Genomic DNA, 24,193 nt, shown 5'->3' on the forward strand with positions numbered 1-24,193 from the left:
TAATTTCACATGTAGTGTTTGTTAAACACATTTCAGAAGATAATAATATTCATCAGATTACGAGTTTCCAAATGATACCTCATAGGGCATACTTTGTACAAAAGAGATCATAGGCATATCAAAGTGGTGAATATGGGCTACAGGGTGTCACAGCTACCCTTCCCATGTCCTCCTGTTTTCCTGAATTCAGCGGAGAGGGATGGAGGCCTTTTCTTGATCCTTTGCCTGATGTTTCGAGAAGAGTGGCCAGCTGCCTTTGTTCCCCCACCTCAGCTACTTGCTCTGTTAGGCCCACACTTTCTCCCTTCCTGCATGATTAACAAAGTTAATGAATGAATGTGAACCACATTGAAGAAGTCAAACAAAAGGTGCAAAGGGTTATCCGCTGCTCTCTTTCAATGACATGGTTCCTTCTTGCTTTCACAGTCGACAGATGTCAGGCTTCGTCTACTTGTCCTGCTTTTGCAACCTGTGAAAATGTATCTGGGGGCTACCACTGCACCTGCAATCATGGGTTTGCATCTACTTCTGGGGAGCAACACTTCACTGATCCAATAGTGAAATGTGTCGGTGAGTATCAGCTCCAGAGCACTGGTTTAGATAAAACAATAAAACACGTTTATTAATCAGAGAGTGAGAGATTTTTAGTGGTAAGGCACAAAAGGTAGAATTGGTTACAAAAGAAATAAAAAGATAAAAGCTCAAGCTAATTCCTAAACATTACCGAGCTAAATAAGATTTGAAGGCAACATCCTTCTCACCACACCAGATGCTTCAGGCAGTTCTCAGTTCACAGGCTGGATTTCTTTCATTCATTCAACGACTCCCCTTAGTTCAGTGTTTTTCAAGGATTCATTGATGTTAAAAGCAGAGAGAGATAAGGTAGACAGGAGAGGTGGGTACAGGCATTTTTGTCCCCCTTCTTACACCCCAATCCTTGTGTGCTGGAAATACCCTTGCTGGGTCCTGTGGGGAGGCAGTATGTGAGCACCAAACTGTCTTTCAGCTGATTTGTACATTTCCTGTTTAGAACTTCTCAGCTGGTGAGTCTCTGGTTAACCAGGGGATGACTCTTTAGCATGTTGCTGGCATGCTAGTGTGTTCCTGTCTCTGAGGAACTTGCTTATGAGGGCTACCGAGGAATTACAACATATTTCGGTAATAATCCTACAGCAAAATCTCATAATTTCACATGCAGTGTTTGTTATACACATTTCAGAAGATAATAATATTCATCAGATTATGAGTTTCCCAATGATACCTCACAGGGCATACTTCCCTACCTCCAACTCCCATCCTTCGGTCTTACTGTGAAATTCCCCAGGGTGCAACCTGAACTGCTGTGTCCCCTTAACCTCCTAACCTGGTTTTCCTTTTACGCTGCTTTATATGCTTTAGATGTTTACATGAATGCTGTCCCAGCCATCCATGGATAGATACACTGCGACACCTACATTTCCCCACTCCCAGCCTTGGCTCCCCAGAAATGTGCGTCTTATACTGGTCAATAAATCCTTGCATTATAAGATCATAGATAGTCCGACATTCCAACAATGGGTAATGTTTATGCCCCAGCCTTTGTTATCTCAAGTAGAGGTTTCCCAAACACACTGGTTTAGATAAAACAATAAAACACGTTTATTAATGAGAGATGAAAGGTACAAAAGTCAGAATTGGTTACAAAAGAAATAAAAAGATAAAACCTCGAGCTAATTCCAAAACATTACCAAGCTTAATAAGATTTGAAGCCAACATCCTTCTCACCACACCAGACGCTGCAGGCAGTTCTCAGTTCACAGGCAGGATTTCCTTTCATTCTTGAACCACTCCCCTTAGTTCAGTGTTTTTCAAAGATTCACTGATGTAATAAGCAGAGGGAGATAAGGTAGACAGGAGAGGTGGGTACAGGCATGTTTGTCCCCCTTCTTATACCCCAATTCTTGTGTGCTGGAAATACCGTTGCTGGGTCCTGTGAGTAGGCAGTATGTGAGCGCCAAACTGTCTTTCAGCTGATTTGTACATTTCCTGTTGAGATCTCCCCAGTTGGTGAATCTCCCATTAATCAGGGGATGACTCTTTAGCATGTTGCTGGCATACCAGTGTGTTCTTGTCTCTGAGGAACTGGCTTATGAAGACTACCGAGGAATTACAACATATTTCAGTAATAATCATACAGCACAATCTCATAATTTCACATGCAGTGTTTGTTACACACATTTCAGAAGATAATAATATTCATCACATTATGAGTTTCAAAATGCTACCTCATAGGGCATAGTTTGTACAAAATAGATCATAGCCATATAGAAGTGGTGAATATGGGCTACAGGGTGTCACAGCTACCCTTCCCATGTCCTCCTGTTTCCCTGGATTCACAGGAGAGGGATGGAGGCCTTTTCTTGATCCTTTCCCTGATGTCTCGAGAAGAGAGGCCAGCTGCCTTGGTCCTCCCACCTCGCCCACCTGCTCTGTTAGGTCCACATTTTCTCCCTCGCTGCATTGTTAACAAGGTTAACGAATGAAAGTGAACCACATTGAAGAAGTCAAAGAAAATGTGCAAAGTGTTATCGATTGCTCTCTTTCAATGACATGGTTCCTTCTTCCTTTCACAGTTGACAGGTGTCAGAATTCGTCTACTTGTCCTGCTTTTGCAACCTGTGAAAATGTTTCTGGGGCCTACCACTGCACCTGCAATCACGGGTTTGCATCTAGTTCTGGGGAGGAACACTTCACTGATCCAACAGTGAAATGCATCGGTGAGTATCGGCTCTGGAGCCCAACTAAGTGAGAGGGAACTCTGTAATGTGTTGAGTGTAATGTAGGTTGCTCTAATGCCATTGGACCAGCTCTTGCACTTGCCAGAAAAGTTATGGAGCAGTGTACTCTACTGACTGGTGAGCATGCTGCAGTGATTAAGGGTACGTCTACACTTCCATCGAGCTAGCATGCTAACAATAGAGGGTAACCAAGCAGGTGGCAGTGGTCGGATGGAACTTGGCCTGGAAATGTGTGTGTGGAAGTAGGGTGGGGAGACAGATCTCTCCAGGCAACAGGGGGAAGATGGGACTGGCCAGATAAAGAGACTGGGTCAAGGAGCTGGTCTGGGGGAACAACAGTGAGATTGGATTAAGTACCTTGGAGGGACACTGGGACTGGGACTCAGTGGGCCTGGGGAATGTTGGCGGCTGGGCGTGGGCACAGCTGAAAACTAAGAGGGGAGGAGAGAGACAAATGGAATGAGGAACTGGGATGCAGGGGAACTGGGACTGGCTGGGAAAGGAGATCAGGACTGGGAGGGGAGGATTTGGTGCAGGGGTAGACTGGGACTGGCTGGGAAAGGAGACTGGGACTGGAATGAGACACGTGAGGTGTTCTGATTGGGAGTGGGACAAGAGCCAGGGATTGGAAGAAACTGCTCTGGGACACGGACAAGTTGTGAGTGTGTGGGGATAAGGCTGAAGGAGGTCAAGCTTGGGTATGAGCATACAGATGAGTCTGTGCCCACTAGTGGACACTCCCTTCCAGAGCCTGGAATGGGAGCCAAGATTCCAGCTCTTCTGAGTCCCCACCCAGCGCCTGGCCAGGCTTGGTTCCGTCAGTTCTGCATGACTCCCTAGGCGTGGAGGAGTGTCTCAGCAGGAAATCTTGCCCTTGCCAGGCCACTCACACCATGACTTTTGGGATCCTTAAACCAATCCCTTTAGCTTTAGCATCAGCTCTGCTGTCGACTGGACTTTGCCGGGTCTCATTTCTCTGCCCAGAAGCATAATGATGTTTTGATCCCATCACAAAGAGATATGATCTTTATAAGAGAGGCCCCAATGTTGGCTCCCTCCTTCCTTCCCTAGAAAATCTCTTCCGCTGCCAGCCCAGGATTCTGCAAGGAGATGATTTCAAAAGCCAGTGCGGCAACATGATGCAGCACGTATGTGTCGAGTGATTCTCAATTGGGTCATCTTCGTGTGCAGGGCAAGAGGGAAAAAGGGAGAGAATGGATTTGAGGGGTGTGTGTGTGTGTAAAGTTTGTGTAGTGCATTCAGACAGCATGTGTGCTGCTTCTGGGTTGGGTATTATGGATGAACAGAGATGGAGTGGGAGGATGGATGGACTAGAGCTGGTACCTAGAGAAGGGTGGAAATGGAGAAGATGGGTGGATAGAGAAATAGCCAGAGCTAGATAGAGAGGATGGATTGAAAGATACAGTGGGTTAAGAGGGAAAGAACAGGTGGATGGACATGGATAGGTATGTTATAGCATTAACTTCTGTTTCCAAGATTCCCCTACAGGGAAACCAGAAAAGCAATAGATTTTGCACCATCCTGAATCAGACCTCAAAGACCCTGGAATCTGCATGTGGCAATGGAAACCAGTCAGTACCGCCGAAGGTCAGAGGCTGTGTACCTGTATTTGCCAGTCCATGCCCTCCAAGGCAAAGTCCCTCCTCTTCGTCCCCAGCTGCTGCAACCAATCTCCAGATACTTCCTTCCAAAGATGAACCTGGGGGGGAGTCTTTAAAAGCAGCTGAAAACAAGGCTTAGTTGCCTCTACTCTAGAAGAGTAGACTGGCGCCAACAGCGAGTTTAATTTCAGCTGCCAGCCAAGAGTGGGTGATGAATGTCTTGGGGCAAAGGGAACGAGGCAGTATCTTGATGGGATCTGGTAACTGGGGAGTAAGGGAACCATGTGGAGTGGAGGGCTAGACTATAAGAAGCACGTGGAGGGGTAGGGAACCCTAAAAGCCTGCCGAAAATCACCCATCCGTGTAAGCAGTTGTAGCTGTCCTGGGATGTTCCATGATGGTGAATGGGGAGGATAAGTGGTGGATCCATGGGACCATCTCTCTGTTAACCAGTGGACCACTGTTTGACAGCCCCTGATTTACCCAGGGTGTCTTCTGTTTAAACCCCAGGAAGTCTTCACTTCTCTCGATTCGCTTTTCAATGCCGCTGCCCAGCAGTCTACTTGGAACAAGGAGGAGGTCGCATGGGCAACCACAGCCTTTGTGCAGCGTGCAGAACTGGCTGCCTTGGAAGCTGCTTGGAACGGTTCTGAGAACGAGCCACAGACTATCACAGCCGAGACGATGAGTAAGAAAAAGGAAAAACCTCCGCACAGCTCTGAGCGCCACCCTAGCTGCTCTCGGTGATGAAGGGTGACCTCGGGGCTAGGGTGCTGGGCTAAAGCGTAAGAGAGTTGAGTGCCATTCCTGCCTGCTTACTCTCTTGGTGCTCATGTTTTCCATGTAAATGGGGACATGACCCCTTTCTGCAGTTTGGGGCAGGAGTGGTTTATTGCTGCATTTACCTCTGGTGCCCAGCACAACGGGGCTCTGATCTCGGCTAGTAGCGGGATTGTGGCAGTGCCTATGAGCCGCAGTCATGATGGAGCAGGGCCCCATTGTGTTAGGTGCAAGGCACAAAGGACATAAAGACAATCCGGGCTCCTAATTCTTCTCTCGGCTCTGCTGGTTTTACCGCAGCCTTGCTCCCTGTCGCCACGGGAGTGGGAGGAGAATCAGGCTCTGTGCTAAATGGAAGGTAGTTTTCAAAGCCGCGCAGTGAAGAACTTGTCCTTCCGCCCCCAGCCATCACAGCCCTGCGGGTTACGGATAACTGCAGTCGGGCAGGGAAGATGATCGAACTGAACGCTGAAAACGAGTTGATGAGCATTGACTGTATGACAGTGGTTGGCGCCAGCGAAGCAGGTACCATCCGGGAGTTGTCTGGACAGGCAACGGAAGGAATCCAACCTCTCAAACCCATTCCACAGCTCCAGCTCTGAGGCCAGATCTTCCAGTGCTGCAGAGGGACCTTAAAGCAGCCCTGACAGACTCCCCAGGGGGTCTTGGGTTGCTTTACACCGACCCTCTGTGCAGTGCTTAATCTGTAATGAAAGCGGGGTCGGGACTCAAGTAATTAGGTGCCAGGACTCGAGCAACATTTTTACTTTCATAACGGATGCAGGAAACCCAGAGGTGCCGGGCTAAGCTGCCAAGCCTAGAGGTATTGGGGCTCTGGCCCTGGCACAAATTAAGCGCTGCCCTTGTGGCTTCCCTTGTGCAGAGGGCACGTCAGGGCTGGAGGGTTTGGACAGAGCAGGGCGGGGGTGGATTTTCCGGGATTAGCGGCAGCAGAGCTGGAGTGCAACATGCCCTGCTGAGTCCTGGTTGGCCGATGGGCCCCTAGGAGGAAGTGTTATTTGTTGGCCAGTGCAGGGAGTAAGGAGTCCTGGGGTCTAGTCCCAATTTTGCCACTGACACTCTGCACGAACGTGGGGAAGCCGTTCCATCTCTCCGTACCTGTGTCCTTCTCATCGCTGGTTCGGCTGCGCCCCCCAGCCAAGAGCTCTTCCAGCTCATTGCGGTGTGACACAGGACACAGGCTGTTCTGGTGTCACCTCTTGCATCTTTGCTCCTGCAGGCTCCGGAGTCGTTGCCTTCATATCGTATGCCACTCTCGAGTCCATCCTGAACAATAACTTTATCGACCAGCAAAACCTGACAGGGGATGACAACCTGGTTAGCATTACGCTGAATTCCAAGGTAGTGAGTGGGACCATTGGGAAACCCGGACCCCTCTCCAAACCTTTCTACTTCACCCTGGAGCATAAACAGGTGATTGGCAATCATGTCCCTGCTTGAAATGGAAGAGGGACCCCTCTTGGCCAGGAGCTTTTCCCAACTGTCCTCTCTCTGTGCTTCTGTTGTCAACACTGCCGTCCTCTTCCAGTTGGCCTCACTAACGAAGGTCATCTTCAACTCCTTCTGCCTCCCTCTCTACCCCCAAGATGAGTCCAAATCTTGATGCTGCATCTTCCCCAAAAATCTGGCTTTTCCTCTCTGCCCTCACCATGGTTCTGGTCACCTTCCACCTTTCTACTGCAGCCTCCTCTCTGGGACCTCCAGTACCCATAATGCCCCCCTTCAGTCCTTCTAAAATGATCTTCCTTGCCCATCAGTACCACAGATGCCCTACAATTTGAATCTTTCCACTGGCTCTTCCTTCTCCACCACATCAAGTTTAAATGAGGAGGCAATTCAACTTAAAATTGAAAATGGCTGAATGCTAAGGGTCCAGCAATACCCACCCTAAAGCCTTCAAAAAGCATTGAAATTCCCAGGTGAACTTCTAAACCGCAATTACCAGTGGGGCGTCAGCTTGGATGGTTGACTCTGTTCTCATTTATCCCAATCCAGATCAATGGACTTATATTGGTGTGAAACCGATATCCATTATTATAGTGCACGTAAAGGCACACTGAGATCAGAGTCTGATTGTACCAAGCACTGCACAAACACATGGGCCCCATCCCAAAGAAGAGAGACAAAGGGTAGGAGGGGAAACAGAGGCACAGAGACTTCTCAAGAGATTGCACATCAGGTCAATGGCAGAGCTAGGAATACAATCCCAGTCCCCTGAGTCCCAACCCAGTGCTCTGTCTGTCAAGCTCTGGCTCCTCTTTGGTTTAGTTTGGGCTAAACTAGCCCTTGGCTCCATAAAGGAGGAGGCTGACACTGGTGTTGCAATGTCTGTTTCCAGAGAAAGGAAATGGAAGACAAGATTATCTGTGTTTTCTGGAACCTCACTGGCACCTGGTCTACTGAGGGCTGCACTCTTCTCCATGCGAACAGCACTCACACCACCTGCACCTGTAATCACCTGTCCAGCTTTGCCATCCTGATGGCTTCACATGCTATCAAGGTATTCAGCCGTCCGCTTAAGCTCATGGTCCATGTGTAACAAACTAGGGTTGCATTCGCACAGACGCTGCGGCTGTTTGCACGAACAAACCTGAGCCCTTCGACACCCAAAACGCAGGCGTCCACCACTTACGCAAAAGGAGTAATGCCTTTGGCTGTAAATATAGTTAGAATGGCTGGAGCCAGCCAGTAGGAAAGTCATGATCAGGTGCACTTGGTCAGCATGTTAGATGTCAGACAGGTGGCACGGGGCATGAGTCAGCCGGGTATTTGTTCCAATTAGTTTACAGTCATTACGAGATCCAGAGATCATCTCGGGGCTGCAAACTCAACACACGTGTTGCTCCTCTGAGTTACCAAAGGAAAGGGGGGAGGGATAGCTCAGTGGTTTGAGCATTGGCCTGCTAAACCCAGGGTTGTGAGTTTAATCCTTGAGGGGGCCACTTAGGGAGCTGCGGCAAAATCAGTACTTGGTCCTGCTAGTGAAGGCAGGGGGTTGGACTCGATGACCTTTCAAGGCCCCTTCCAGTTCTAGGAGATAGGATATCTCCATTTATTTATTTATTTATTTTATTTTTATTTAAAGGGGCAGGAAGGAGATGGGTCCTCCATGTTCTCCAACAACGGAGCTAGAGATCTGATTGCCCTGGGAAATTATTCGGTTATTTCAAAGCCCCTGTTTCTCCAGCGTGATTTCCAAACTTTAGACTTCCTTTAATTTTTCCTTTTGCAGGAGAGTTACGCACTGACCATCATCACCTACGTGGGACTGACCCTCTCCCTGCTGTGCCTCTTCCTCGCCATCCTCACCTTCCTCCTGTGCCGCTCCATCCGCAACGTCAGCACCTCCCTCCACCTGCAGCTCTGTCTCTGCCTCTTCCTGGCCGACCTGCTCTTCCTCACCGCAGTGGACAGTGTCACCAATAAGGTAGAGAAATCATCCAAAATCCACCCCCCTTATCTATCCTGTCTATTTAGATCGTAAGTTCTTCAAAGCTAGGTCTCCACTGCAGCTGGGGCGGGGGGCGGCTCCCAGAGTGGACAGACAGACACATGCTAGCTCCACTTGAGCTAACGCACTCAAAATAGCAGTGCGGCCCCAGCAGCTTGGGCCAGCTGCCTGAGTAAGTATCCAGAGGGTCGGACGGGATTGTACTTGGGTGGCTAGCCTGGGCTGCTGCCTGGGGACGCATGCTCCCAGCTGCAGTGTAGACACACTTTTACTGGGTGTTTGTACAGCGCTGAGCACGACGGGTCCTTGAACTTGTTTGGGACCCCTAAGTGCTCCTGTAATGAAATAATGAGGGGGAATGGGGCACATATGGAGCCCTTGACATGGGGGGAAGAGGAAGCAAGTGGGGGGCCCACACAGAGACCTACCAGGGGAGGATGGGGGGGACAGCGAATAAGGGACAATGGCATGTGGAGAGAAGACATTGGGAGGGGGGAGGGACACAGCCCTGGTATGGGGGGGAAGAGGAAGCATGGGGGACCACACAGAGACCCTACCAAGGGATGATGAATGCAGGACAATGGTATGTTCCCGCCAACCCCCACCCCACCACTGTCATCTCTCCTGGCATGAGTCCAGGCATGTGGGGACTTGCAGGGAGTCCTTGAGGAAGAGGAGAATGGGAGGACGGCACAGAGAGCTTGTGGGGGGAGGGATGGATGGAGGAATACGAGGAACATGCATGCAATGCATTCAGACTGCAAGCTACGACCTGTGTGATGCACTAATAATCAAGATGGGTTGGTTTTGCCCTTGGGCCCCTTCGCATGCCTGGTATCACAATGCCCAGAATAAATTCAGTGGTCCGGATTCTGAACTTGCTCACACTGCTTTGACACCACTGGCCTCAATGGAGGTACACCAGATTTACACCAGCGTCAGTAAAATCAGAATCAGGCTCCAGAGTTTAATTATCATAGAATCATAGAATATTAGGGTTGAAAGGGACCTCAGGAGGTCATCTAGTCCAACCCCCTGCTCAAAGCAGGACCAATCCCCAACTAAATCATCCCAGCCAGAGCTTTGTCAAGTCTGACCTTAAAAACCTCTAAGGAAGGAGATTCCACCACCTCCCTAGGTAACCCATTCCAGTGCTTCACCACTCTCCTAGTGAAAAAGTTTTTCCTAATATCCAACCTAAACCTCCCCCACTGCAACTTAAGACCATTACTCCTTGTTCTGTCATCTGGACCACTGAGAACAGTCTAGATCCATCCTCTTTGGAATCCCCCTTTCACGTAGTTGAAAGCAGCTATCAAATCCCCCCTCATTCTTCTCTTCTGCAGACTAAACAATCCCAGTTCCCTCAGCCTCTCCTCATAAGTCATGTGCTCCAGCCCCCTAATCATTTTTGTTGCCCTCCGCTGGCAATTTTTCCACATCCTTCTTGTAGTGTGGGGCCCAAAACTGGACACAGTACTCCAGATGAGGCCTCACCAATGTCGAATAGAGGGGAACGATCACGTCCCTCAATCTGCTGGCAATGTCCCTACTTATACAGCCCAAAAGGCCGTTAGCCTTCTTGGCAACAAGGGCACACTGTTGACTCATATCCAGCTTCTCGTCCACTGTAACCCCTAGGTCCTTTTCTGCAGAACTGCTTCCTAGCCATTCGGTCCCTAGTCTGTAACAGTGAATGGGATTCTTCCGTCCTAAGTGCAGGACTCTGCACTTGTCCTTGTTGAACCTCATCAGGTTTCTTTTGGCCCAATCCTCTAATTTGTTTAGGTCCCTCTGTATCCGATACCTACCCTCTAGTGTATCTACCACGCCTCCTAGTTTAGTGTCATCGGCAAACTTGCTGAGAGTGCAGTCCACGCCATCCTCCAGATCATTAATGAAGATATTGAACAAAACCGGCCCCAGGACCGACTCTTGGGGCACTCCGCTTGAAACCCTTGGCCTCAGCTCCCCAGCCATAGGAGGGACCCTGGACTGAGCAACTTAGGGTAGCAACTTCACAACCACAAACAGCTGAAAATGTGCATTTGCGCCGATGCAGCTTTCCCAAGGTTAAAAAATGCCCTTTGCCCACATGTGGAATACATATAGCTGTCAATATGAGCTGGCTCAGAGAGTGAGGACAGTGCATATGTTTCAGTCTGTGTGTTTCCTTGGTTTACTCCTCGCCCTGAGTTCTTGCCAGAAAAAATAATAATATTGTGACCTAGTATCTGGTGTGAGTGAAACAGCGCTGCCCTCTATTGGATGGGGTCAGAACTGCCTCAACTATTATAGTCGTTTATTTGTATTATAGTAGCCAACGAGACCCAACTGAAATCAGAGCTCCATTGTGCTGGGCACTGCACATAGAGGAAGAGACATTTGCTACTCTGAAGAGCTTATGGTCTAAGCAGATGAGACAATGGGTGGGGGACAGAATTCCATTATCCCCATTTTACAGATGGGGATCTGAGGCACAGGGAGATGAACTGACTTGCCCAAGGTCACATGTGAAGTAGGTGGCAGGGTTGGGAACTGAACTCAGAGCAGCCTGTCTCACTATGTGTCAGAAGCCCTATATTGTTAACCACTAATGGAGATTCTCTTTTAGTTTATGAGGTAGGAGCTAGTGCTTTTGGACCAGGAGGATTTGAGTTCTACCCCTTGTGCTGTGTTGAAGTTGAATGGCCACAGTATGCAGTGTATAGTCCTAGATGGGCTACGGGTTTGTTAAATATTTCATGGATGCCATTTTCTCCCCAGTTTGGAGGGGACACATCAAATAACTAACGCTTCCCCTATCTCGGAGAGCTAGATGTTCAGAGTCCCTGAGCTCTTTGTCTCCTCCAGGTGGCGTGTGCTGTCATTGCTGGCCTCCTACACTACCTCTTCTTGGCCTGTTTCACCTGGATGTTCCTAGAAGGGCTGCACCTCTTCCTCACCGTCAGGAACCTGAAGGTCGTGAATTACACCAGCGCCGGCCGGTTCAAGAAGAGATTCATGTACCCGTTCGGCTACGGATTCCCAGCCCTGGTGGTGGCTATTTCTGCAGCGGTGAATCACAAAGGCTACGGAACTTCCGAACAGTACGTGCAGAGCCCATCCCAGAGGGAGAACAGATATCTCATTGCCCACTCAACTCATTGGCTGAATTACAGAGAAACAATATATTCTACAATCCCCGTTTCTTCACATGTTTCACACAACGCACAGTCAACCTGTGGAACTCCTTTCCAGAGGATGTTGTGAAGGCCAAGACTATAACAGGGTTCAAAAAAGAACTAGATAAATTCATGGAGGATAGGTCCATTGATGGCTATTAGCCAGGAGAGGCTAGGGACACCATCCCTGCCCATGTTTGCCAGAAGTTGGCAATGGGCCATAGAGGATGGATCAATTGTTGATTCCCTGTTCTGTTCATTCCCTCTGGGACACCTGGCATTTGTCACTGTCGGAAGACAGGATACTGGGCTAGATGGACCTTTGGTCTGACCCAGTATGGCCATTGTTATATTCTTAAAAGACTAATTTCTGCAATCTACATCCATGAGACTGTCATAAAGGGAAGCAGACAGCGTTCACCCTGCATCTCCCACCCCACCCAGATATCAACTCTGACAACCAAAAGGAGAGAATTCACTTCATTTTAATGCCAGGGATAATTTGTTACCCTTTTTTCTTCTTGCCTTTTAGCTGCTGGCTCACAATAGAGGGAGGCTTTGTCTGGAGTTTCCTTGGACCGGTCTGCCTTATTATTGTGGTGGGTATATTCCTTTTCTTCTCCTCTCTTCAACGGATAATGGGAAAGGATGAATTATGTGTATGCCGCAGGGAAAGGACTTTGATAGTGAGATGAGTCAGACATTGGGACGTTTGCTTAAGGAGTGAGTTGTGGCCTAGCTACCGTGGATTTACTCTCTGGAAAGTGACAAGGTAACAATGTCACCTTCTTTATTTGTATTACAGTAAATTCATAAATAATTAATAAATCACACACAATTTGTTTCCAATGGAGTGGAACGAATTTATACCAAATGCTGGGATTTGTCAGAGTTCAGCACCTCCTTAGCTCCAAAGTTATCCAGAAGAGAAGACGGAAATATCTGGGCTAGGTGTTACAAATGAAACCAGAGCTTTCGGCTATGGGAAGTGTGAAACTGGGCAGCCGGAGGAACATGGACAAGAGGGCAGCTGAAAGAATCCTTCCATGATCCAACAATACGTAGAGAGGGAAAGTTTATGGAACGTAACACAGAGGACAGACAGAGCAGCTCAGAAGAGAGAGGGATGGTGGAGCCTTATCTGTGCCCTAAGTGATGTCTTGTGGTGCAGGAAGGATTCAGATAACAATCGCAGCTGGGGGCTCCCATCTGGGGGTCAAAGTACCATTGTGCTAGACACTGAGAATACATGAAGAATTTTAGCAAGATTCAAAAAGAGATTGGGCATTTATATGGGTAGCAAGAATAATATCCAGAGTTGTTCTAATCAGGGCTAACAAAAGTTCTGGAAGGGATATTAAACCCCAGGCTTCAGGATTTAAATCAAGCTGTAGCTACCAAAGAGCAAGGAGAACTAATATAGGGGGCAGATTATCCATGCCTCTGAAGCACTTGGTACTGGCCACGGTCAGAGGCAGAATACTGGACTAGATGGACCTGGGGTCTGATCCACTCGAGTTGTGTTGTTTCCACAGATGAATTTAGCATTTTTTATCACAACCCTCTGGCTCCTGAGAGACAAAATCTCCTCCCTCAATACAGATGTCTCCACCCTCAAAAACACAAGGTAGGAAAGCACTAAACCTGCCCGAGAGGTCCAGTTAGTCTTCTGCAGGGGGGGTTGCTACAGGTGCTCTTGGCTCAATTAAACTGAGGAAATACCAGCGTGATACAGACTTGGTATCAGAAAGTCATGGAGAACAGAACACTGAATACCTGGTCCTGCAAGCAGCTGAGAATCTTCAGTGCCTATTGACTTAGGTCAGAGATGAGGGTACGCAGCACCTTTTAGGAGGTGCTGAGCACCTCATGGGATTGGGCCCCTATTTTGTATGCTGGCTTTTATGTAGCACTTTTCACCCACAGATCTCAGAGCGCTTCACGATCTTTAATGCATTGATTCTCCCAACACCCCTGTGAGGCGGGACAGGGCTCTTATCCCCATTATACAGATGGGGAATTGAGGCACATAGAGGCTAAATGACTTGCCCAAGGTCACACACAAAATCTGTGGCAGAGCATAGAACTGAACCTGGGTCTCCCAAGTACTAGATTAGGGCACTAACCACTACATCATCCTTCCTCTAAAATCAAGGGAATTTTCAATGTAATTAACAAACTGGGGGAATCCTTGTTCTGCATAACTGAAGTATGGATAATCAAGACTGCCTTGTACAGAGTTTTCTGTTAGATGCTCCTGCATCTTCTCTTTTGGCTAGTGTAAGAACTCTTAGCCCTTTCAGTCAAGCAGAAAGTTATAGATATCAGGAATGGAGAAGATGTGTTAGATCATCCAGTCCCATTTTCCTCATTCAGTGTAGGATTCTCTCCTCCAGGAAGGACACTAGTTTGATGCCTTTTGCTATGCACAACTGACACAGCATGAAGAAAACTGCACAGTGATTTCTTGGTATTGTGACAAAGTTCCTCCTCTACCTTGGTGGGTCCTGCGCTTATTGGCGGATTTGCTTGCCTCACAGATTCACCCTGTGGGTTGGGAAACAGCCCAGAGACCTTCCCTTCTGGTAGAAGCCACAGTCCAGGTCATTTCCTCCTCTGTCTGATCAGGAGTTGGGAGGTTTGGGGGGAACCCAGGCCCACCCTCTACTCCGGGTTCCAGCCGAGGGCCCTGTGGACTGCAGCTGTCTAGAGTGCCTCCTGGCAGGGCCGGCTTTAAGCCGATTCAGCCGATTCGGCTGAATTGGGCCTCGCGCTGCGAGGGCCCCGCGCTGCAGCTCTCCACCCCGCCCTCAGCTCACTTCCCCCTCCTCCCCTCAACGCTCCGCCCCCTCCCCTGCTTCCCGCGAATCAGAGATTTGCGGGAAGTCTGAAAAGGAGCAGGGGCGGGCAGGCAGCACCAGGTAAGCTGGCGTGGTGGGGGCGCGAGAAGGGCTCCGGGGAGGCGCGGCCCGTTCCCGCAGGCCCCAGCGGCTCTGGCCCGGCGTGGCTCAGGTCCGGCCCCCGCGGCGCGGCGCGGCGTGGCTCGGGTCCGGCCCGGCCCCCGCGGCGTGGCTCGGGTCCGGCGCGGCTCCGGCCCAGCGCGGCCCCCGCGGCGCGGCCCGGCTCCAGCCCGGCCTGGTCCCCGCGGCGCAGCTCCAGCCCGGCCCCCACGGCGCGGCTCCGGCCCGGCCCCCGCGGCTCGGGTCGGCTCCAGCCCGGCCCCCGCGGCTCGGGTCCGGCCCGGCACAGCTCCGGGTCGGACCCAAGCCCGGCAACCCCGGCCAGAGCGCGGCTCAATTCCTGGGGGCGGGGCTTGCTGCAAGCCCCGCCCCCAGGAATCGGGCCCCGCGCTTGCTAAAGCCGGCCCTGCCTCCTGGTACAGCGGCACGACAGCCACAACTCCGTGGGCTACTTCCCCATGGCCTCCTCCCAACACCTTCTTTATCCTCACCACAGGACCTTTTTCCTGGTGTCTGATAATGCTTGTACTCCTCAATCCTCCAGCAATATGCCCTCTCACTCTCAGCGCCTAGTGCCTCTTGCTCCCAGCTCCTCGCATGCATGCTACAAACTGAAGTGAGGTCCTTTTTAACTCAGGTGTCCTGATTAGCCAGCCTGTCCTAATTGATTCTAGCAGTTTCTTCTTAATTGGCTCCAGGTGTCCTAATTAGCCTGCCTGCCTTAATTGGTTCCAACAAGTTCCTGCTTGTTCTGGAACTGCCCCTGTTTCCTTACCCAGGGAAAAGGGATCTACTTAATCTGGGACTAATATATCTGCCTTCGAACACTCTCCTGTATCCATCCGGCCTGACCCTGTCACAGTACTTAATTGCTAAATCTGTGTTTTCTGGAAGAGCTGGACATGTGGCCATGGTCGCTGGGATTTGTAACTGACAATGGTGAGAAAAGACCTAATTTGAGGAGGGTGGGCACAGCAATAAAAACACTTGCACTTAGCGAAGACCTTCTGTAACTGTCAACGTTTTATCATCACAATGACTAGTTTAAGTAAAGCAATTTAAATCAGTGAGATAGTATAACAGTGTGAGAGCGACCAGCCCCATTACTTGTCTATACTACTTAATTTTGGGGGAGAGCCTAAGGCTTTGTCTTCACTACCCGCCGATCCGGCGGGTAGCAATCGGTTTTTCGGGGATCGACTTACCGCGTCTAGTGAAGACACGGTAAAATCGATCCCTGATCGCTCTGCCGTCGACTCCGGAAATCCACCTCGGCAGGAGGCGGCAGCGGAGTCGGCGGCAGCGCGGCAGCGGTCGACTTTCCCGCGTCCTCACCGCTAGGTAAGCCGACCTAAAATACGCAACTTCAGCTACGGTATTCACGTAGCTGAAGTTGCGTATCTTAGGTCGGACCCCCGCTGCAGTGTAGACCTAGCCTTAAGGATTGAGACAGATTTTGGTTTGTCTTTCGCATGCCGATGAAGAATTTTAACAGCTGTTCCTGAGACTAGATGTTTTATAGGCCTCAAGGTCGGCTCCAGGCACCAGCGCCCCAAGCGCGTGCCTGGGGCGGCAAGCCATGGGGGGCGGCCTGCCGGTCACTCTGAGGGCGGCAGTCAGGCAGCCTTTGGCGGCATGCCTGCGGGAGGTCCGCCGGTCCCGCGGCTTCAGCGGCAATTCGGCGGTGGGTACGCCGAAGGCGCGGGACCGGCGGACCTCGCGTAGGCATGCCGCCGAATCCGCGTTACCAGCGGACCACCCACAGGCGTGCCGCCAAAGGCTGCCTGACTGCTGTGCTTGGGGCGGCAAAAAACATAGAGCCGCCCCGATAGGCCTTTGTATTTTTTATGCATATATATGAATAGCTTTTTTTTCAAACCATATTTTAAGGTTTTTTACCTTAATATTGTTGGGGTGTTCTTATTCTATAGGTTAGTATATTAACTTGGCTAAACTCATTAACATACGTTAATTGGATTACTGTGGTTACCTGCGGTTAGGCATTTGCTGATGTCCTCCTTTAAAAATACTTTAAGCTGGTTTTTGTCTTTTTGCAGTTACCCATCAACAGTTTGCAACACACGTGATTATTACAAAACAAGAAACAAAAAGCCTTTTGTCATTTTGTGACTTATGATAACTGTTAGTTTACTGACTTATGCTAACGTATTGAGCACCTACTTCTACTTAGGCTGTAAGGCCTTGCACTTATGCTAACTGCTTAAGCTATTTTATAGGTGTCGGTCAACAGGTATTTTGTGGTTTTGCTACTCATTCCCTAGCCCTTTGCCCTTTATTCTTACTATGTAACTATTATTACTGCACGGTTATATACTCACTGCCTGCGCTACAAAACGGATGTGAGGGGAAACAGAGGAAAATTGACGTGGTCAGTGTTACACCACAGGCCAGTGACAGAGCTAGGAACAGAACATAGGTTTAAGTCAGATGTTACAATGCTGGGTGCTATACAAATACCTATACGTGAATTAATCTTAGGTAAAATCTGTAACTCTGCTGAAACCAAGGAAGTTACAAAAAGGCTGAATCTGCCTGGTGTGGCAAAAGGCCGCTTTTGCTGTCAGCTGACTTTAGTATCTGGTTCCGTCAGTCTGCATTGTACTCTGACATGCTACAGCAATGGGCACACAACAATCCCTTCAATCATTTAGCGACCTATTCCATATCATGAGTGCGGTATAAGGACTAATGAACCAAATCTTTAATGGCAAGCCATGGTTTCTAGCGAATGTAGTGTTCTCCTTGAAGGGCTTTATTATAGCGGTTTCCAAATCAATCAGAACGGGAGAGAAAGGATGATTCAGTGCTTAGGGTGCTAGTCTGGGATGTGAGCGACCTGGGTTCAACTCCCTGATCCGACACAGCCTTCCTATGTGATGTTGGGCAAGTTACTTAATCTCGCTATGCCTTGGTTCTCCATCTGGAAAATGGGGATAAGGGCACCGTCCTACCTCACAGAGTGGTTCTGAAGGTAAATATCTTCAAGGTTGTAAGATGCTCTGATACTTCACCTGAAGTACCAGGAATAAAAAGGGGGGAGAAATACCTACCTGGAATTAGAGAACAGGTAAATCCTTCACTGGCCCAGCTCATTGAAATGACAACTGCCCCCAGATGTATGGTACTGATGTCCAGAGCCTGCTTGCAGCAAAATCAGGAAATGAACAAGATGCAGAAGGGGTGGCAAACTACGGCCTGATCCAAACTCAGTGAAGTCAATGGCAGTCTGTCTCTGCGCTTCGGAGCAAGCCCATAGGGAGTGAAGGGGATGGTAGAAGCCATTCTAAGCTGGTTGGCATAGGGCCTGTTAGCAGAATCTCTATCTGGAAGCATTACCCACCAGTGGTTCCTAGGGGAATTTTGCATAGTTGCTACTTGGAGGGCGTAAGCCATCCTGCTCAGAGCCCACTGACTTGGTCTCTCTGCATAGGGTTGTAATGGACTCTCTCCATCTGCTTTACTCCAGGTTACTGACATTTAAAGCCATCGCCCAGCTCTTCATTCTGGGCTGCACATGGAGCCTTGGTCTCCTCCAAGTCGGCCCAGCAGGCACGGTCCTTGCATATTTATTCACCATCGTCAACAGCCTGCAGGGAGCCTTCATCTTCCTGGTGCACTGTCTCCTCAATCAGCAGGTAAAGCCAATGTCCTGTTACCTGTTCAGCTCCATTAATGTCCAGCCAGCAGAGCTTCTTTGTTCACATTTGTCTTGGTTTCACTCTTTTCAAGTCTTCCGTGCCTGTTGCTCCTTCCTCTATTTTCAGATTCAGCCTTTCTCCTCCAATCTCTTTTCTCCTGCAGCTTATATTGTGCTGTTTTCATAGAGTCCCAGATTTTTTTAAGGCCAGGAGGGACCATGTCTATATAACACAAACAGCCCCTGGTGGGTGCGATCGAACCTGGGACCTCGGGAGCTAAATGCATGAGCCTCTACTACATGGGCTAAAAGCCACATGCTCTTAGTTAAGGCTGTAGCAGATTCATTAATCTCTAGCTGAACTAGCTGCCACTAGAGGGGGCAGAGCACCACACCAAGCAGGCAAGGGTTACATCTACACTAGAGACCTTAGAGTGGCACAGCTGTACCTATGCAGTTGCGCTGCTATAAGATCTCTCCTGTAGCCCCTATATGCGGATGGGAGAGAGCTCTCCTGTCGACGGAATTAAATCACCCCCAACAAGCGGCAGTAGTTCATAAGATCATAGAATCATAGAATATTAGGGTTGAAAGGGACCTCGGGAGGTCATCTAGTCCAACCCCCTGCTCAAAGCAGGACCAGTCCCCAACTAAATCATCCCAGCCAGGCCTTTGTCAAGCCTGACCTTAAAAACCTCTAAGGAAGGAGATTCCACCACCTCCCTAGGTAACCCATTCCAGTGCTTCACCAGCCTCCTAGTGAAAAAGTTTTTTCCTCTTATCCAACCTAAACCTTCCCCACTGCAACTTGAGACCATTACTCCTTGTTCTGTCATCTGGTACCACTGAGAACAGTCTAGATCCATCCTCTTTGGAATCCCCCTTCAGGTAGTTGAAAGCAGCTATCAAATCCCCCCTCATTCTTCTCTTCTGCCGACTAAATAATCTCATGTGCTCCAGCCCCCTAATCACTTTTGTGGCCCTCCGCTGGACTCTTTCCAATTTTTCCACATCCTTCTTGTAGTGTGGGGCCCAAAACTGGACACAGTACTCCAGATGAGGCCTCACCAATGCCAAATAGAGTGGAATGATCACATCCCTCGATCTGCTGGCAATGCGCCTACTTACTCAACCCAAAATGCTGTTAGCCTTCTTGGCAACAAGGGCAAACTGTTGACTCATATCCAGCTTCTCGTCCACTGTAACCCCTAGGTCCTTTTCTGCAGAACTGCTGCCTAACCGGTCGGTCCCTAGTCTGTAGCAGTGCATGGGATTCTTCCGTCCTAAGTGCAGGACTCTGCACTTGTTCTTGTTGAATCTCATCAGATTTCTTTTGGCCCAATCCTCTAATTTGTCTAGGTCCCTCTGTATCCTATCCCTACCCTCCAGTATATCTACCACTCCTCCCAATTTAATGTCATCTGCAAACTTGCTAAAGTCAAGGAAAATGTGTCCACTGCTTTCCCCTCATCCACAGATCCAGTTATCTCATCATAGAAGGCAATTAGGTTAGTCAGGCTTGACTTGCCCTTGGTGAATCCATGATGACTGTTCCTGATCACTTTCTTCTCCTCCAAGTGCTTCAAAATTGATTCCTTGAGGACCTGCTCCGTGATTTTTCCAGGGTCTGAGGTGAGGCTGACTGGCCAGTAGTTCCCCAGATCCTCCTCCTTCCCTTTTTTAAAGATGGGTACTATATTAGCCTTTTTCCAGTCATCTGGGACCACCCCCGATCTCTGAGTTTTCAAAGATAGTGGCCAATGGCTCTGCAATCACATCCGCCAACTCCTTGAGCACCCTTGGACGCAGTGCATCCGTCCCCATGGACTTTTGCTCGTCCAGTTTTTCAAAATAGTCCTGAACCACTTCTTTCTCCACAGAGGGCTGGTCACCTCCTCCCCATGCTGTGCTGCCCAGTGCAGTAGTCTGGGAACTGACCTTGTTCGTGAAGACAGAGGCAAAAAATGCACTGAGTACATTAGCTTTTTCCACATCCTCTGTCACTAGGTTGCCTCCCCCATTCAGTAAGGGGCCCACACTTTCCCTGACCTTCTTCTTGTTGCTAACATACCTGTAGAAACCCTTCTTGTTACTCTTAACATCCCTTGCTAGCTGCAACTCCAGTTGTGATTTGTCTTTCCTGATTTCACTCCTGCATGCCTGAGCAATATTTATATACTCCTCCCTGGTCATTTGTCCAAGCTTCCACTTCTTGTGAGCTTCTTTTAGTTATGTTGGTGAGAGAAGCTCTCCCGCCGACAGAGTGTTGTGCACACTGCCATTTATACCAGTGAAATTATGTCACTCAGGCCTGTGTTTTTCCACACCCCTGAGTGACATAAATGTTGTTGACCATAAGTGGTGGTGTAGACATGGCCTAACCTGTGTAACGAAGGTCATAGAATTTCCCCAGGTTAATCCTGCAGCAAGTCCATTAACATGTAGTTTGGTGGGAGCTGTATCAACTTGCATTTCCTAGGCTAAATTTCGATTCAGACTTTGCAACCTGATGAAGTCAGTGATGTTGCCTGGGTGTGACTGAAGTCAGAATGTGGCTCATTGCAACTAGGGGATGGAGGGCCACTCATCCCCCTTCACTTTACGTGTTAGAATTTGCAGCAGGGAAGATGGTCACAAAAATTTCAGTTCTTTTGCTCTCTTCAGGTTTAGGACCGAGTGGTGTAAAACTGTCCGAGCTTCTCATGGGGCATTGGTTACGTGAGCCAATGAGCGTGTTCCCTATTTTTCTAGGTGAGAGAGGAGTACAAGAGATGGATCAGAAGGACTGAAAAAAACAGAACCAAGTCTCAGACTTCCGGGCTATCTATGTCAGCTATCCCCATGACCACTGGAACTGTAAGTGGTGCTGATCTCTTCTCCAATACCGGCCTTGGGGACACATCCATCAAACAGGGTCTAGTTTTAGCAGCCTCACTGCTATGTAGTTATCTACTGTATCGAATAGCCAAAATTGTTATAGGCCAACCCAATAATATCTACTTACTCTATATCTATCTCCATCTACTCTAGTGATAATAAACAGATGCCTGCTGTGTCTTCTGTATCTATTGGCTGTATATGAGAGAGGGTTGGCGGGACTGAGGGATCAAAGCTGGTTCTGTGGAAAAACTGGGTTATTTTTAGTTTTCCTTCTGTCTGGTTATCTTTAGGCTGCTGGGTTTATACTACTGGATTGTTGTTAGTGATTGTTTAAGGCACCTTGAGAATAGAATAGGTGCTCTTTTATTTTGTATAAATCAGAATAATTATAACAATAATTCCCAGCTCTCTTATAGTGCTTTTTATCTGTAGATCTCAAAGCTGGTCAGTGTAATTATTCCCATTTTACATAAGGGAAACTGAGGCACATGGAGGCGCGACTCATCGGTGGTCACCCACCAAACCGGTTGCAGAGAGGGGAATTGAACAAGCCCAGGTATCGAGTCCCAGGCCAGTGCCCTATTCACTAGGCAAGACTGTCTCCCCTTAAATATCTAGATCTATCTACTAATAAATATCTTTCTACTTTTTCCAATGATGCTTTTCTAGTGGGCCTGTCATTATAGTATATAGCTTGCTTTGTCCACCAAGTGACTGGTGCCTTGTTGTAGTCCAGCTGAGAACAGCATTGGGAGTGTTAGCTACTGGGTATTTCTCACATCCAGACCTGGGGGAATCCCATATGCCCATGGTTACTGTTCTGACCAGCAGAGAAATCATTTTAAATAGCAACCTCCCTCCATATTTCCTTCCTTGGGTTCTCTTTTGAGCTCTGTGGATCTCTCAGCATGGGGTGGGCAGACACTGGCTTTCGAAACATCGTAACCTAAATTACTGGATCAGGATTGGTTTCAGAGTGGTAGCCGTGTTAGTCTGTATCCGCAAAAACTATGAGGTGTACTTGTGGCACCTTAGAGACTAACACATTTATTTGGACATAAGATCAGGATTGTTTTCTGAGCAAGACTGGGACTGAATCTTCATTAGTGCAGATGGACTGGCCCCAGTGAGGAGACAGCACTGCAAGGAATTTCTCCTGGTTCCTTCACCCCAGAGGGAAAGAATCCAGGAACTTTGTCTACTGCCTTTGAGAGAGAGTCCCCCTTTTCAACATTAAACACTCAGGTTGCCTTGACCGTGTCATCACATCTTTGCTTTCTTTCCAGGCATGGGAAAAGTCCTCCTGAAAAAGTGGAGACTACTACTGCATGTGGGGGAAAATAAAGCCCAGCTCCATTCCCAGCACCAGAAGTCCCCTTTTTTACAAAGAAGAGGAAGCTGCTTATCTCCAATATCCTCTGATAGCTGCTACTCTATGGCTTATCCTTGTATGGGGTAGGGGAAGGCTGTGTTTCACATGTTTAACTATTTTAGCACTTTGACTTCATCCAAGTGGTTGCAGTCTCCACTCTGAAGTCTTGAATGAGGGCCTGATTCTGCTCCAGTTGAAGTCAACTGGAGTTTTCCCATTGACTTCAGTGGGAGTGGGATTGGGAGCAGAGCGCCAAAGAATTGGCAAATCTATCCAGTTAATAAAAGGTGGAAAAAGATTTCATTTTGCTGTCCTTCCCCCAAACCCTAAGGCTTGGCATTTCCCAGCCTGGGAGAACTTGGGCCAGCTTCTCATCTTAGTTTCGACTGATACAAATCCAGAATTAGTCAGTGGAGTTACTCCGGATTCACACCAAGATAGCTGCAAGCAGAATCTGGTTTCTTGTGCTTCTTTCTTTCTATTGTGCTTGATTTGCAGTCGAAAACTGTGAGGTTGGCGTACCTGTTCCTGTTCAGCATTAATAGCCAGGCAAGACCCTCGATCAATATGGAACTGCTCAGCATCTGCCTAGGATTTAGCCAGTGTTGTAATGAGGCCATGTCTTTTCTCAAATTACTGCCAGCTGGATGGACATTTGTGCAGACGAACTCTGCGAGGATGCAAAATACAGAAACAAGCCTGCGTTAGAGAGTCAAAATCCAGGCTTGCCTATTAATTGACCCAGAGTTAGTGATTAATTCCTTGGGGAGAAAACAGCTGTGCATATCTCTCTATCAGTGTTATAGAGGGCGAACAATTTATGAGTTTACCCTGTATAAGCTTTATACAGAGTAAAATGGATTTATTTGAGGTTTGGATCCAATTGGGAACTGGGTGTCTGGGTGCTAGAGACAGGAGCACTTCTTAAGCTGTTTTCAGTTAAGTCTGCAGCTTGTGGGGGACATGGTTCAGACCTGGGTCTGTGTTTGTAGCAGGCTAGCATGTCTGGCTCAACAAGACAGGGTACTGAAGTCCCAAGCTTCCAGGGAAAATGGGCTCAGAGGTAGTCTCAGCACATCAGGTGGCAGTCCCAAGGGAGTCTCTGTGACCCAGCCCGTCACAGGGGTATAAAGGGGTGTAGCAGATGCGGGATACTGTGGAGGAACTGTTTGTGTGGGTAGGGTTCCATGGGGAGGGGGAAATATGTGATGTTGTAGGAGGGGGTGGTGTGGTGAAAATTGGGCCTACAAATGTACTTTTATTGTGCGTTCAGCGTGAAAAGAGAGGGAAAGTTCATAAAGTCTCACAATATCCTGTGACAACAGAGTTGAGAAAGGGTGACAGACTGAATTGGTCCAAACAAAACGACCTCCTATTGTAACTCCAGGTGCCTTGTTTACCAAGAATGATCTTAACAGAGTGTGAGACAGGAAATTAATGAACTAAAACTGGTGTGTTGGAAATTAAGCCTACATGGTGGCCAAAGGAATGAGGGGATGGGCTGTTCC

At 48.6% G+C, this 24,193-nt stretch overlaps 1 protein-coding gene across 1 annotated transcript in view; it reads left to right on the forward strand.

The window, feature by feature from the left end:
* LOC135891943 (adhesion G protein-coupled receptor E3-like) overlaps positions 1–24,193 on the forward strand; it is a 49,620-nt gene that overhangs the window by 15,576 nt on the left and 9,851 nt on the right. The window contains exons 4-17 of the mRNA XM_065419629.1: positions 427–570; positions 2,613–2,756; positions 3,849–3,925; positions 4,287–4,385; positions 4,910–5,087; positions 5,585–5,704; positions 6,420–6,613; positions 7,539–7,700; positions 8,433–8,627; positions 11,505–11,740; positions 12,348–12,414; positions 13,351–13,442; positions 18,263–18,431; positions 21,185–21,347. Of these exons, the coding sequence (XP_065275701.1) occupies positions 427–570; positions 2,613–2,756; positions 3,849–3,925; positions 4,287–4,385; positions 4,910–5,087; positions 5,585–5,704; positions 6,420–6,613; positions 7,539–7,700; positions 8,433–8,627; positions 11,505–11,740; positions 12,348–12,414; positions 13,351–13,442; positions 18,263–18,431; positions 21,185–21,347 (2,040 nt within the window). The remainder of the gene's footprint in view (positions 1–426; positions 571–2,612; positions 2,757–3,848; positions 3,926–4,286; positions 4,386–4,909; positions 5,088–5,584; positions 5,705–6,419; positions 6,614–7,538; positions 7,701–8,432; positions 8,628–11,504; positions 11,741–12,347; positions 12,415–13,350; positions 13,443–18,262; positions 18,432–21,184; positions 21,348–24,193) is intronic.

The sequence above is a fragment of the Emys orbicularis genome, chromosome 19 (genome assembly GCF_028017835.1).
Source record: "Emys orbicularis isolate rEmyOrb1 chromosome 19, rEmyOrb1.hap1, whole genome shotgun sequence".
Taxonomy (NCBI): Eukaryota; Metazoa; Chordata; order Testudines; family Emydidae; genus Emys; species Emys orbicularis.